The sequence below is a fragment of the Bufo bufo genome, chromosome 1 (genome assembly GCF_905171765.1).
Source record: "Bufo bufo chromosome 1, aBufBuf1.1, whole genome shotgun sequence".
Lineage (NCBI taxonomy): Eukaryota > Metazoa > Chordata > Amphibia > Anura > Bufonidae > Bufo > Bufo bufo.
Genome location: NC_053389.1, coordinates 434,936,179 through 434,952,790, shown reverse-complemented (window position 1 = coordinate 434,952,790; position 16,612 = coordinate 434,936,179). Strand labels below are relative to the sequence as shown.

At 41.1% G+C, this 16,612-nt stretch overlaps 1 protein-coding gene across 2 annotated transcripts in view; it reads left to right on the top strand.

Annotated features, from left to right (window-relative positions):
- The window catches only part of CDHR2 (cadherin related family member 2), a 235,202-nt gene that overhangs the window by 178,252 nt on the left and 40,338 nt on the right, over positions 1 to 16,612 (top strand). For both annotated transcript variants that reach the window (XM_040406756.1, XM_040406746.1), the window contains exons 24-28: positions 1,493 to 1,581; positions 5,455 to 5,532; positions 12,268 to 12,345; positions 13,043 to 13,103; positions 14,827 to 14,951. In XM_040406756.1, coding sequence (XP_040262690.1) covers positions 1,493 to 1,581; positions 5,455 to 5,532; positions 12,268 to 12,345; positions 13,043 to 13,103; positions 14,827 to 14,951 — 431 coding nt within the window. The remainder of the gene's footprint in view (positions 1 to 1,492; positions 1,582 to 5,454; positions 5,533 to 12,267; positions 12,346 to 13,042; positions 13,104 to 14,826; positions 14,952 to 16,612) is intronic.

Genomic DNA, 16,612 nt, shown 5'->3' with positions numbered 1-16,612 from the left:
ACACCAGCCAGATAGAAGTTGAGGTGCACTAGATGGTAGTGGGAATGCTTAGGGTGCTTTGGTGGCTGTGCCCCTGTGTTCGTGATGCCAGCACCGTGAGGTGCAATTAGGAGATGATGTAGAATAAGGAGACCAAGTTTTTTTTTTAACAAACTCTCAGTACTTTACTGAAGCTGATCCAAAGGTCATTATCATCAATGTATGCAAAAGTAATTTACAGCAAGGCAGCTTTCACAGTGATTAAGATTATTTCCCAGAAGTTGCATAAGGAGCAGTTTTTTATGACGATCAATCTTTCTCCCTTGTTTCTCCAGGTTGGAGGGATGTACTATCTCTGCAGTACTGTATAATCATATACTTCTGTATTCTCTCTAGGAATACTATATTCTGACAAATGGCCTTTCTGTCCTTGGTTATGGTGGGTAGCTTCTAGCTTAGAATCTCTCCACCTAATGCAAAGGAGACTAGAGCCTGATAAACGACAGTTACCTTCCTTTGCCAATATTCTCCCTCCCTCCCTGAGTTGCCTGGTTCTTTTGTAATCTTTCCCTTCTATGGGCTGGTGCATGGAACTAACTCTGGAGTTTTTGCAACTCTCCAAGAAGGCTGCTGAGGTGCAGCTTTTCCTCAGACATCACACACACACTGACCTCCTTCTTCTTCTCCTCTGTACTGTGTGCAAGGTGGAGTCAGCCTGGGAGGCTTGATAGAACCTCCCTATGCAACTTTATTGGAACTCATTCACAAGCACAATTTACGTACATGAACCACGATCACGGTATTAAGAAGTGTGTTTCAGGACACTGCACAGACATGGTGCAGATGCCAGTGATTGACTGCTATATACATCATTTATTCCTACTAATGCATTGTACATACCCCTGGCTGCCTGTAATCCAAAAGAGCTTTATTTCCCAAAGAAGAAATCAAATTCCCCACTATTGCTAGTACATACACTATGTAGACAACCAACAGTTGACCACTACAAAAATTATTTGTTCCCCTAAGAAAAATCCTAACCCCCCCCACTAATGTTATACAGGGAAGACAAACACCGCCTGCAGAACAAACACTGCTGTGCACGCAACCAGCTGGAACTTCACCTGAAGTAGCTATGTTCAGCACGCCCTCTACAATGCAATTGGTGCCAGAACTTTACTTTTGTGCTCAGGTTTTAGACCAAAGGCAAATATAAGTAATGCCCTTTTTCCTCCATCCTCTGCCCATCCTTCCTTCAGCTTGATCTCTCCATCTTTGCCGTATTTTTAGCCTCTATTTTTCTTTGTATTCTCTTCTTTCTGTAATTTTATTTTCTGTAGTTAGGGTTTAGTCTTCTTCTAGCACTTAATTAGGCTTTTACACAAGAGATAGAAATGTGAGCCTGTGTACGTGGCCTTGCTGCATATTATACTTTCAGATCTTGAGATCTGGATTCTACCAGCCTATTTGTTCATTTTCATATCTTAATGTATTTCTATTTCTTAACCGACAGATATTTACAATAGATGAGTCTTATAGAGTGGTACTGCGATTCTCAAAGTCTGTTGATGAGCTGACTACAAACTCGCCATTTATCATTGGGTAAGAGTCTATATATTTCATATAGGAGCCTTACTGAATAGCTATTCAGAAGCACGCAGCTTCCATACCCCCAGACTTAGTGCTAAAAACATGTCTGCTTTGGATGTACTGTTTTATTGAAGCAGGTTTATTTAAAGGAATTCTTTCACTTCAGCAAATGGTATTTATCTTGTAGACAGAGTTAATACAAGGCACTTATTAATGTATTGTGACTGTCCATATTGCTTCCATCACATTATACACTGCTTGTATCCATGGTTATGACCACCCTGCAATCCATCAGTGGTGGTCGGGTCGTGCTTGCACACTATAGGAAAAGGTGATGGCCTCTCAGAAGGCTGGGAACATGGGAGTGAACATAGACACATAGACACGCATGCGCAGCAGCTCCTGTCCCAGCCACCTTATATCTATCTGCAGCGGTGGCCATAACCCCTGGAATCGAGCAGTATATAATGTGATGGAAAAATGAACCAAGCCAGCAAAGGAGACACTATGGACAATCACAATACATTTGTAAGTGTCTTGTATTAACTTTCTTTACATGATAATTATAATATGCTGAAGTGAGACACCCCTAACTAAACTTTTCAAAAACCTCCTAAATTGCCTAAAAATTATTTTTGGAATGCACTTTATTAATCAATAATACTGTTTTACTAATTTAATAAGCACCCAAAGTCCTGGATTCTACTGCAAATCATTATTCTACTACATCACTGACATGTTGGTGTACTGGAGTATGGATTTCACGGGGGGTCACAGGGAACACTGCACAGACTGGAGCACACAAAGCTACTCCTGCCTGTGCTCCCCTCGAGTATGGCTGAATTCTGGCTCAGCATATTGCTACCCCTGTACCGATGACAGAGCTGTACTACAATAATGATTTTAAGATGTAATAGCACCCATGACTTTGGGTGACTATTTGATTAGTAAAACAGCATTAAGTACATTACAAAAATAATTTTTAGGCAATTTAGAACATTTTAAGAAGAGGTTTTTGGAAAAGTTTAAGTACTCTTTAACTAAATTAAAGTGGTTTACTGGAAAATTGATATTAATGGTCCAGCCTTAAAATCTGATCAATGGGGGGCCAACTCGCGAAACCCCAGCCAATCAGATCATTTAAAGGAGCAGCAGCATCTCCGACCTTGTTTACCAGACACAGCCCTGTACATTTTGCACTGGCTATGTGGTGGTGGCTCAACTCTTGACACCTGTGCCAATTAGCTGACTGAAGTGGCTATGGTATCCCCTTTATTGTTTACCAGGCACAGCTCAGTACATTTTGTAGTTACTATGTGGTGGGGGACCAAAAGTCTTAGAAAATCCATTTAGTGATTTATACAAATATACCCACTCTATTAGAAACTGCACAAGACGGCAATGACAACCACCTCATTTCAACAGTGTAATGTCATGATCTAGTTGGCACTATTCTAGTCAGTATAATTACTTTAAAAAGAATGTCCAACTTTTAACACAATCCTGTATAATTTACATGGAGTAGACATAGACAGACAGTCTGGAAATGTGCTAAGTTTATCACATGGCTGATGCTGGATAATAAACCTGGTGCATCTTTAGACTGTGTAGTCTAGTTTATACCATCTATTTGTCGGCTTAGTTTAGGTTCACATCTCCATTTGGTAATGCAGAGGAGCAGACTACCGGAGTTACCTTATCCGGCATAGCCGGGCACAGGAGAATTCCCATTCACTTTAATGGGATCTTGTGGGTTTCCTGCATAAATGTCAGCTTTATACTGGGAAAATATAGCTGTACAGGGAGTGCAGAATTATTAGGCAAATTAGTATTTTGACCACATCATCCTCTTTATGCATGTTGTCTTACTCCAAGCTGTATAGGCTCGAAAGCCTACTACCAATTAAGCATATTAGGTGATGTGCATCTCTGTAATGAGAAGGGGTGTGGTCTAATGACATCAACACCCTATATCAGGTGTGCATAATTATTAGGCAACTTCCTTTCCTTTGGCAAAATGGGTCAAAAGAAGGACTTGACAGGCTCAGAAAAGTCAAAAATAGTGAGATATCTTGCAGAGGGATGCAGCACTCTTAAAATTGCAAAGCTTCTGAAGCGTGATCATCGAACAATCAATCGTTTCATTCAAAATAGTCAACAGGGTCGCAAGAAGCGTGTGGAAAAACCAAGGCGCAAAATAACTGCCCATGAACTGAGAAAAGTCAAGCGTGCAGCTGCCAAGATGCCACTTGCCACCAGTTTGGCCATATTTCAGAGCTGCAACATCACTGGAGTGCCCAAAAGCACAAGGTGTGCAATACTCAGAGACATGGCCAAGGTAAGAAAGGCTGAAAGACGACCACCACTGAACAAGACACACAAGCTGAAACGTCAAGACTGGGCCAAGAAATATCTCAAGACTGATTTTTCTAAGGTTTTATGGACTGATGAAATGAGAGTGAGTCTTGATGGGCCAGATGGATGGGCCCGTGGCTGGATTGGTAAAGGGCAGAGAGCTCCAGTCCGACTCAGACGCCAGCAAGGTGGAGGTGGAGTACTGGTTTGAGCTGGTATCATCAAAGATGAGCTTGTGGGGCCTTTTCGGGTTGAGGATGGAGTCAAGCTCAACTCCCAGTCCTACTGCCAGTTTCTGGAAGACACCTTCTTCAAGCAGTGGTACAGGAAGAAGTCTGCATCCTTCAAGAAAAACATGATTTTCATGCAGGACAATGCTCCATCACACGCGTCCAAGTACTCCACAGCGTGGCTGGCAAGAAAGGGTATAAAAGAAGAAAATCTAATGACATGGCCTCCTTGTTCACCTGATCTGAACCCCATTGAGAACCTGTGGTCCATCATCAAATGTGAGATTTACAAGGAGGGAAAACAGTACACCTCTCTGAACAGTGTCTGGGAGGCTGTGGTTGCTGCTGCACGCAATGTTGATGGTGAACAGATCAAAACACTGACAGAATCCATGGATGGCAGGCTTTTGAGTGTCCTTGCAAAGAAAGGTGGCTATATTGGTCACTGATTTGTTTTTGTTTTGTTTTTGAATGTCAGAAATGTATATTTGTGAATGTTGAGATGTTATATTGGTTTCACTGGTAAAAATAAATAATTGAAATGGGTATATATTTGTTTTTTGTTAAGTTGCCTAATAATTATGCACAGTAATAGTCACCTGCACACACAGATATCCCCCTAAAATAGCTAAAACTAAAAACAAACTAAAAACTACTTCCAAAAATATTCAGCTTTGATATTAATGAGTTTTTTGGCTTCATTGAGAACATGGTTGTTGTTCAATAATAAAATTAATCCTCAAAAATACAACTTGCCTAATAATTCTGCACTCCCTGTATACTGCTGCATTTATTCTGGAAGCCTGCTGGATCACTGCTGAAACCTATTCTAGTGAATGGGGATGCGGCAGTACCTGATGATGTCCGGCTATGCTGGATTCGGTAACTCCCAGGAGAGGAACAAACTATGAGATTTAACAAACGTAGATTTGAATGAAGTCTTAGTGGCAACATTTTGTCTCACTGAGCCAAAAATTTGTCCCAATGCAACAAAAATCTGTCCACCAAAAACTGTAGACCAATACTAATTTGGTCTTATCTTTTATGGACCAGAATTGTGAATTTCAGCTTCCTAAATGTAGACAAAAGATGGCCATGCCCACGTTGAAGTAGAGATTAAGTCCCATGAACACATATGGGATTTTTATCTAATGTCAAAAATATATAACATTTTTCGATAGCTACAAGGTCCCTTTTGATTTTTTTGTACACAGGGAATAATATTCATTCATCTCAGAATTTCCACTGATGAACTGCATTATCATTTATTGATATTATATGTGATATTTTTGTGTGACAGGGAAATTGGAAAAGCAACAGGCTCTACAGTATTTGTGGCTGGGATTGAATCAGCGGATGCTGTAAAAAGAGCCATTCGGTAAGCTAAATAAACAACAGTGCAGTGATATGATCATTCATTTATTCTTCATACAAAGTGGAGGTCTCTACATTGGGTATTGTATTTTTTTTTCAGACAAATATTTCAGTCATAAATGAAATATGAGATTTGTAGAGTAGTACAGACATTACATGTGACAAAGGTATCGTCTAGATTTAATTAGCTTTAAAATGGACCATATTGTTCTCAACATTTGGAAAGGAACAGTTGGCAGAACAAAATACGCAATATTCAGTAATAGGTTACAAATTGCAAACTGGATAAAATGTAACAAAGTTTCAGAAAAATAACAACTTTATCTCCATCTGTTCATGGAGCTGTACCTGACAAGTTCTATTGATATACTCTAAGTGCATTTACATTTTGCCCAAGTCAATTGTTTATGTGAAACCAAGTAAAGTGAAATGTGAGGTTGTCAGGTTTGGGTAAGCCTAAGTCAACATATGGGTCCCCCAGTGACTCCCACTGAAATAACCATGCACATTCAGTTGCTAATGCTGGGAAAAGCACATTGTAAAAGCAGTTATATCTTCAATTTTCTAATATATGAATAAAATATATTGCCTATTACCTATTTATATTGGTGACAGAAGAGTAGAAGAGAAGGTAGTCTGTGATTTTAAGGTTGTATTTCCCGTCTGAAGCAAAATAACCGAACGTAAGGACATCATGATTTATCAGATTGCAAGGAGGCTGTTGCAGTTTGGGTGAATTTTTTGGATGAAAAAAATCTATGAAAATGAGTTAAAGGGAACATGTCACGTTGAACATGGAATCTAAGCTGCAGGCAGCATGTTAGAGAGCAGGATTTGCTGAGCAGACTGATGTATCGTTTTATGGGAAAATATTCAGTTTAACTTGTAATTTATACATTTAAATTCCTGCTCATTCTGAGCTTTGAAGTCAAGGAGGCGGTCCTATCAGTGATTGACAGCTATCTGTGTATACACAGTCATAGAGGGAAGACTTGCACTCACTGATAGGACCGAATCCTTCACTTTAAATCCTAGGATGAGCAGAAGTTATATTGAATCTTTTCTCATAAAACTATGTATCTGCTCAGCGCCTCCTGCTTTATAACCCAGTGGTCCTCAACTTCAGTCCTCAGGGCCCACCTGCCAGAAATGTTTTCAGGATTTCCTTAGTATTGGGCAGCTGATATAATTAGTGTCCATCCATCAGGATTTACCACAGGTATTCATTCTGTGGGATACTCCTAAATCCTGACCGGCAAGTGGGCCCTGAGGACTGGAGTTGGGGGAACCCTGCTATAACCCACTGCTGGCAGATTACACTGCAATTTCATGGTGATGGGTTCCCTTTAAAACAAGTCCTGTACTGGCTCCCAGAAATGTAAAATATATAAGCAGGAGTCATGACTAAGGCTACTTTCACACTTGCGGCACCCGTGCGAACGCTAGCCCACAGTGCCGCCGCACTATACTATAATGGGGGCGGGCCGGACTTCCAGAAGTACGGTGGGCTAGCGTTAGAATGGATCCGGCAGGTTGTTTCCCCGCCAGAACAGCCAGCCGGACCCTGCTGCAGCAAGTGTGAAAGTAGCCTTAGATGAAGGCTACCAAAAAAGAAATAGGGCTTTAAGCTTATGCACCCAGCAAAGTTAGGTGCACAGAGACTGAAATATGGCTGCATGGGTCCAAAGACTCCAAATTATGCCATATTTTCCATTTGAGGGAATGCTTCTATAAGAGAATATATTTGTAATATCACATTCAGTAGGGCATGGCATTATTTTGCATGGATTAAGTATACGTCCAGGAGCAAAGAACTCTGGAGGGAATTTATAAAGAGTAAGGTATTATATAGGATAGTCAATAAGAGGTGGACTGGAATGAGATGTGCCAAATTTATAGAGGCTTATGAATCTTAAGGCCCAGTTCACACTTTGGTCAGTTATTTGGTCATAAGTTTCCATCAGTTATTGTGCGCCAAAACTAGGTGCGGGTCAAAAGCACAGAATAGGAGCAGATCTTTCCATTATACCTTATCTCTGTGAAGGCTTCACTACTGGTTTTGACTCACAGTAATTGATGGAAATAACTGACCAAATAACTGAAGTGGGAACTCAGCCTTAGAGCTCATGCACACGAACGTGTGTCAGCTGGGTCCGTGCTGTGGACTGCAAATTGCGGTCCGCAATGCACGGGCACCGTCCTTAGGGTCGCCATATGCAGAGACAGGACCAATTCACTTGAATAGGGTCCACGATCTGCATCTGATGGTCCGGGTCCGCACCACAAAAAAATAGTGCATGCCTCTAAGGGCTCATGCACACGGCCGTTGCCCAGCCGTGCCCATATTGCGGCTCACAAACACGAATGAGTCTGCAATCCAGAAGGTGCAGTGTGGAACGGAGGCACGGACAGAAACCCCATGGAAACAATATGGGCACTGGCCGTGTGCAGGAGCCCTTAGAGTGTTATCTGAGTTATTTTAGGGCAGTGAATGTACTGAAATAGCTCCACTCACTCCATTCCAGCACAACTGCTTCAATGCTCCTCATCACGATAGCCATGTTTTGGCTGCAGCAATGACGTGTCCGTATACAGCATGATACCGCTGCAGCCAATCACTGGCTTAAACGGCATATAGCATAAGACCACAGAGAACCTTGATTTGCTGCAGCAGTAACATGTGATATATGGGCATGTCACTGCTGCAGTCATGAAAACAAAGCTCAGCATTGAGGACAGAACGGTGGCACTAGGACAGATGGAGTTTAGGGCAGTAAGTATTAAAATTTAACTAGGACAACCCCTTTAATCCATTTGGTGTATCTTCCAATATAGTGTACCTTGGTGCAGCAGAAAAAAGGAACTGGCATAGATTTGATCTTTCATTTACAGTTCAGTTCGTGGCATAAATTATAGTAAATCTGTCAAGCCATGCCCTAGTTGTGAGAGTGACTATGGGTGCTGCATTACAGATCCATACATGGAGCCTGTTTTAGGCATTTCCCAGAGATTGTAATACATAGATACATAGTACATAAAGATACATAGTGAAAATCCACAACGCAATGTTGTGCTGTTATTTCTGAATAAAGCCCTGTTGCTTATTGTGCTACGCCTGATGGAGACCTGATTAATCTTTACCATTTGTCATAATTTGATGTAAATTTCTACTTTTACGTCATAACAATTTTGCATGTTGAGCATCATTAAGTGGTAGTTTTAGAATTGTTGAATGTCAATAGCCCATTAATGGTATAGAACCTTTCCTGAATCTATCCAAAAAGATTACTGTGGTGTGATTTTAGCCTATGAGAGTCAATGCTAATTTCAGGAACAACTTTCATGCAAAGCCTACCATAGGCACACGTTTTACCTAGTTACCTCTTCTAAGCGGTCCTGGTAAAGTATATATTATACTAAACCACAAATTTTAAAATTAGGGATTTGTTCCAACGTCATATCAGATATATCTAAAATTACTCAAAAATTAAATTGTTAATATGTTATATTCTAGTATTGATGATGTGTGCAATTCTGTGAGTTTATCATAATGGGGGAGATTTTTTGAATGAAATTAAAGGGGTTGGCCACTTTCTGGTTACTGTTAACCTATGTATTTGTAATATGATTATATGGCACTTATTAATATAGTCTTTGATGAAAATCTGCACCATTTGCTATATTTCATAAGGTATGCCCCCTTGTTTACAAAGTGTTTTGTGCTGTCCACACAGAGGTCCTGTCCATAAGATGGCTGCTTATGAAGGGTCATGTGACCAGGTAAATCACCTTCATGTGATGCCTCATCCATTCAAACACACTGTACCTGTCATCTGCATTTTTGTCTGTTGGGGGTCTAGTGCAGGTGCAGTGTGTTTGAATGGAAGCATCACATAGAGGTCATTTGCCTGTTCACATGACCCTCCATCAGGAGCCATTTCATCATGGACAGGACCTCTGTGTGGACGGCAGAAAATACTTTGTACAGTATCTTTGTATCAAGGGAGCTTACCTTATGAAATATAGAAAATGGCACAGAATTTCAACAAAGACTATATTAGTAAATGTCATATCATTATCTTATATACACATTGGTCAACAATAATCAGAAAGTGGCCAACCCCTTTAAAGACACTCTGTACAATATATATATATACAGTTGAAACCAGAAGTTTACATACACTATATAAAAATACACATATGCATGCTTTTCTTAATATCTGACATGAAATCAGAATAAACCTTTCCTGTTTTTGGTCAATTAGGATTACCATAATTACTATTATTTTCCAAATGCCAGAATAATGAGAGAGAGAGAATGTTTTAAGGCATTTTTATTACTTTCTGCAATGTCATAAGTTTACATACACTAAGATTACTATACCTTTAAACAATTCTGGACTGCCCATATGATGATGTCATGTGTTTGGAAGCTTCTGTTAGGTTTGTTGGCAACATCTGAGTTAGGCCTCATGCACACAACAGTATTTTTTCACGGTCCGCAAAACAGGGTTCCGTTGGTCCGTGATCTGTGACCGTTTTTTCGTCCGTGGGTCTTCCTTGATTTTTGGAGGATCCACGGACATGAAAAAAAAGTCGTTTTGGTGTCAATGTGGACGGATCCGTTTGACGTTGACACAATATGGTGCAATTGCAAACGGATCCGTCCCCCATTGACTTTCAATGTAAAGTCAGGAGTTAATATACCATCGGATCTGAGTTTTCTCCAATCCGATGGTATATTTTAACTTGAAGCGTCCCCATCTCCATGGGAACGCCTCTATGTTAGAATATACCATCGGATTTGAGTTACATCGTGAAAACTCATATCCGACAGTATATTCTAACACAGAGGCATTCCCATGGTGATGGGGACGCTTCAAGTTAGAATATACTACGAACTGTGTACATGACTGCCCCCTGCTGCCTGGCAGCACCCGATCTCTTACAGGGGGCTGTGATCAGCACAATTAACCCCTCAGGTGCCGCACCTGAAGGGGTTAATTGTGCGTATCATAGCCCCCTGTAAGAGATCAGGGGCTGCCAGGCAGCAGGGGGCAGACCCCCCTCCCTCCCCAGTTTGAATATCATTGGTGGCCAGTGTGTGGCCACCCGTCCCTCCCTCTATTGTATTATCATTGGTGGCCAGTGTGCGGCCACACTGGCGACCAATGGTCATATTTTTTTGACGGACAGGATACAAGGATCACGGAGGCGGATGACAAACGGTGAATTTTCCGAGTTTTCAACGGACCCATTGAAAGTCAATGTGTCCGCAGGAAAAACACGGAAAACGGAACAACGGCAACGGGTGCACACAACGGTCGTGTGCATGAGGCCTTAATTAGAGACACACCCGTTGATGTATTTAAATACACACCTGAAACACACTGCTTCTTTGTGTAGCATCATGGGAAAGTCTAAAGAAATCAGCCAAGATATCAGGAAGAGAATTGTGGACTTGCACAAGTCTGGCTCCACCTTGGGTGCAATTTCAAGATACCTGAAGGTGCCTCGTTCATCTGTACAAACAATTATACGCATGTACAAACAAGATGGGAATGTCCAGCCATCATACAGCTCGGGAAGGAGAATGGTTCTGTGTCCCAGAGATGAACGTGCTTTGGTCCGACATGTGCATATCAACCCAAGAACAAAAGCAAAAGACCTTGTGAATATGATGGCGGAAGCTGTTAAGATTGTGTCAATATCCACAGTGAAACGAGTACTGTATCAACATGGGCTGAAGGGCCATTCTGCCAGGAAGAAGCCATTACTCCAAAAGAAACATGAAAAAGCCAGATTAATGTTTGTAAATGCACACAGGAACAAAGACCTACATTTTGGGGACATGTCCTGTGGTCTGACGAAACTAAAATTGAACTTTCTGGCCATAATGGCCATCGTTACGTTTGGAGGAAAAAGAGAGACGCTTGGAAGCCTAAGAACACCATCCCAACTGTGAAACATGGGGGTGGCAGCATCATGTGGGGCTGTTTTGCTGCAGGAGGGACTGGTGCACTTCACAATATAGATGGCCTCATGAGGAAAGAAGATTATGTGGATATACTCAAGCAACATCTCAAGACATCAGCCAGGAAGTTAAAGCTTGACCAGAAATGGATCTTCCAAATGGACAATGACCCGAAGCATACTGCCAAACTGGTTACAAAGTGTCTTAAGGATAGCAAAGTCAGTGTTTTGGAGTGGCTATCACAAAGCCCTGATCTGAATCCTATTGAAAATTTATGGGCAAAGCTGAAAAGTCAGGTGCGAGCAAGGCGACTGACAAACTTGGCTCAGTTACACCAGTTTTGTCAGGAGGAATGGGCCCAAATTCCGACCAACTATTGTGAGAAGCGTGTGGAAGGATATCCAAAACGTTTGACCCAAGTCATACAGTTTAAGGGCAATGGTACCAAATATTAGTAAAATGTATGTAAACTTTTGACTTTGCAGAAAGTAATAAAAATGTCTTAAAACATTCTCTCTCTCTGTCTTTCTCTCTCTCTCTCACTCTCTCAGTATTCTGGCATTTGTCAAATAATAATAATTATGGTAATCATAATTGACCAAAAACAGGAAAGGTTTATTCTGATTTCATGTCAGATATTGAGAAAAGCATGCATATGTGTCTTTTTAAATAGTTTATGTAAATTTCTGGTTTCAACTGTGTGTGTGTATATATATATATATAGTTTATTCCTATAAAACATTGACTGAACCCTTTCTTTTTCAGTGCGGGTGATCAGAGTATCATGACAGTTTACTGCATATTCAATAATGGCACCGCTATAGCGCCAACCGAATTGAGCAGGTCAGTGCATATACCTGCATGTTAAGTGACTATGTTTATAATAAAAATTGGAACAGAAGTCACATTCAAATGAGAACCTGCCATCTTTCTGTTTTTGTTTTTTTTGCAAGAATAATGCATTGCAAGAAAATTTATATTATTTATTTGTCAAAAGATAGGTAGACAGTAAAAAAAAAATTTGATGGTGAGAAATGAGAAGCCATCAGGAGATAAGAAAAGAAAGGAAGGAGGGCATGGAAGTAAGAATAAAAATAGGGAAAAGTTTCCTACATTCCTGTAGCACTCTTTCTGCAGAGAACAGAATCGAGACAGGCCCATAAACTTCTATTGAGCCTGTCTCCTTCAGCGAGGAGAGAGTCTGATATGTGAGCACTTCGCTCTCCTCATTCTAGGGATGGATGGATGTTCTCAGCACCCAGAACGCCACAGAGCAAAACTTTTGATATGCCTTTATGACAACTCAGTGTGGTGCACTTTTTTGAGCCAAGAGAGGGGAAAGAGAAATATAAAGGAACGGCTTAAACCTTAAACTTTTTCTTCCTGTCGGCCTAGGCTAAAAACTGCTACAAAACTGCCATAGAAGCTGTGTGTCACCATACTTACACACAAAGATCTATGTGATTCCAAAAAAAAGTCCATCTGATTTTAACTTCTGTAAATATGTTTTCATGTTTTCTGTACCTGTTACCTTTTTTAGAATTATTCAGAGCAACAGTGAAGTTTTGGGCAACCTTTTAAGACTTGGTCTCTATGTCATTGTGAGTATAAATGTAATATTTTCAGATTTTGCCGTGAATCTGCAACAAAATCTGCAGCAAAATCTACATATGTGTATTTTGTGGTATATTTGCCTTGGCTTTCTCCCTATGCATTGCAAAAGGAAAAATCTGTAGGGAAAGTCTGCAGAAAGAATTGATAAGCTTTGGATTTAAAATCCATACAGCTTTTTTCATAGCGTGTGGATGAGACTTAAAATTTCAAAAGCAAAAACTAGATTAGCTCAAATCCCCTTGACTCGAAAAGATCTGTTCATGGAGGCGGGAGCAAGTGTAGCACTATCTGAACAAAAGAAAAATCCAGCACTCTGTGTCTTCAAATAAAATCCAGTATTTAATGAAAATTCATTAAAAAGCATGTGAGCTTTTTTAAAGGGATTTTCTGGGAGTTTTATACAGATTTTTACACAGATTTTAACTCTGGATAGGTCAATCAGTATCTGACCGATGGAGGTCCGACACATGGGACCCCCACGATCAGCTGTTTGAGAAAGCACCGGCCTATAATAGAACTGTCCTATGCTTGTCTATAATGTGGACAATAATAGGAGATGTTTTATTTTTTTGCTCGGACATGTGAACATACAGACCAGTATGAGCCAAAGGACCAACAAATTCCTGAAAACTGTCTGAAAATTGCATTATGAAAACACAGTCTTTGCAGGGCATTTTATAATTTCCTATTTGTCAGGCTGACAAAAAGTGCTGTTTTGTTATAAAACTTATGTGTGCAACCACCTCTCACGATGTCAACACTGATTCATATGCCAGAGTAGTTGCTGCAGGGTAATTGTATGGCTTGATTTGGCTTCACTGGGGTTTGAGAAGCTCAGCTAGTTCTAAACAGCAGACTTGCTCTTAATAGGATGTGTTTTTTAACAATGCCTACTAAATTTGCCCTCTTAGGAGTACCACCTTCATACTTTGCTCAAAAACGACAACACATGCTCCTAAAAAGAGCCAGCCTCATGCTGATCTTAAGAGCTTGAACCTATTGGCCTTAGCAGTTTGAACTCACAGGTCCTTATCAATAGTGGCAGTCCCATTCCAATCTTAAAGGGGTTATCTGGCTTTAGAGCTGAACCCGGACATACCCAAATTTTCAACCAGGCAGCCCTTCTAATATGAGCATTAGAGTATTTCATGCTCCGATGCTCTCCTTTGTCCTGAGCAGAATCGCGCACGGCAAAGGCTTTTTTTTAGGAGATCTGGTGACATACTGGGCTCTCCATAGGGACTGCCAAGCAGAGGTTTCCGCCCAGCAGTGAGCCTGGTGACATCACCGAAACTAGTGGGCGGGCTTTAGAGCTGCCATAGCCTGTAAAACGGCTAGGGCAGCGCTGAAACCTGCCCATCAGAGCCGGTGATGTCACAGAATACACTGCTGGGCGGAAGCCTCTGCCTAGCCGTGTAATATTGTAAACAAAAAAGCCCTTGCCCTGCGAGATCCAGCGCAGAACAAGGGAAAGCATCAGAGCATGAAATGAACCGATGCTAATATCAATGGGCTGCCTGGGTGAAAATAGGGTTATCCCTTTAATGGTGCCAGCCCCATTCCGAAGTTAATGGTGCCAGCCCCATTCTAATCTTAGTGCACAACCAAAAAAAGGAAAAAGTAAAATGGGTAAAGTATTATAATGGGTTAGGAACTGTATACACTTTTTTTTTTATTAAATGGAATAATTTTTAATTTATTCATCCACAGGGACCTGAAGACCCAATAATACAAGATGATGATAAGAAGTTTTTAGGGATAATTGCTGGCCTAGCTGCTTTCATAGCTGTGGTTATCATCATTATGATTACTACTATAATCTGCATGAGAAAAAGGTAAATCTACTAGGTCTTTATGTATATATTGTTTATTATCTGTTAATGCAACACCAATATCACAGTATCACTGCATTGCAAAGAGTGATATCCATGGCAGATATCCGCATACATAAATTGACATCCTGCAGATCTTAAATCCATACCATGTGTCAAGTTATGTGTAGATTTCACTTTTCTAAATCTCATCCATTTCGCTGCTACTACAGTGTAAACACTTCAAATACTCCACACTCAGTTTTTTTTCAGGACAAAATAACATAATCCTGTCAGGGCGATGGAAATTGGAGTAGACATATGAAAGTGTGAATATAGCCTTAAAGGATAACTGTCACATTTAGACCCTAATTAAAATTTTCATATATGTAGTTACTAATAACATGATATTCCAGAATCAGTTACTATTAGACTGACTGACCCCATATTTAATAAGATTCAGCCCTTACCAACCAGTCTGCATAAAACTGCAATTTCACTATTCAGTTAAGATGGCCGCCACTGCCCTCACCCTGAGGCTAATCCCGCCTGCCCTCACTAGCCAGTAACAATAGCCCCCCAAAAGTGTCAGTAACGAGAGCCCTCCCCCCTAAAGGGTTAATCTCCTGCAGCACAAAGGGGTCCTCTTACCACATGTTGCTTTCATTTATACACTGAGCAGATGGCAGATCTCCCTTCCCTGGTCTGTGCTGCTTCAACTCTGCATTCTCCAGCTCTGCTGAGTGAGGGAGCGTCTGCCAAGCGCAGGGACAGGGAGATGTGCACACAGCCCAGGCACAGTTATCAGCTGCTGGGGAGGACCTGGCTTTAATCATTTACTTACAGTCCCTGGCTGTCAGTAATGTGACCCTGCACGCTGCGTGCTCCGTCTATCAACAGATAGACGGACCATGCCTAGCAACCCTATTTTAAGCACAGATAAAAGTAGGCAGTACAGGGAACAAAAATGTGGAATTAAGGGGTAATTGAATACACAGTGAAAAGTTGAAATAGGGCCACCAAGGTGATATTAATCACCACAATCCAATACAAAAATAAATAAAAAATACGACGGTTATACTTTAAAGGAGTTTTCTAGGCTCCTGATATTGATGACCTATCCTATCCTCAGAATAGGTCAACAATATCTATCAGTGGGCATCCAAACCCTGCATTGAAACCAATCACCTAAACTGCTGAGCTGCAGTAACCCAGCAAGGCGGCAAGATTGAACAGATCTATGCTTTTGACTCCATACAAAGTGCTAGTCTCAGCGGCTGTGGGGGAACGTGGATCCTGAGGGTAGATGAGGAGCTCAGAAACCCCATAAAGGACATCTGACAGCAGATTTGTACCAATGACACTGGCTGACCTGTTACATGTGCACTTGGCAGTTGAAAGCATCTGTGTTGGCCCCATGTTCATATGTGCCCGCATTGTTCAGAAAAATGGTGTTTGTAATATATGCAAATGATCCTCTAGAAGCAAAAAGAGTGTTGCAGTTAAACCTAGAGGCTTCGCTTTCTCTGCAACTGCCGGGCCTTCTGCACTTTAGGAAAAGTCAGGGCCAGGTGTCATGGTGTTTATGCTGCCTAACTGTGTCAAGGAAAGTGCAGAGGGTGCAGCAGTTGCAGAGAGGGCAGAGCCTCTGGGTATAACGGCAACACCCCCTTTGCTCCTAGAAG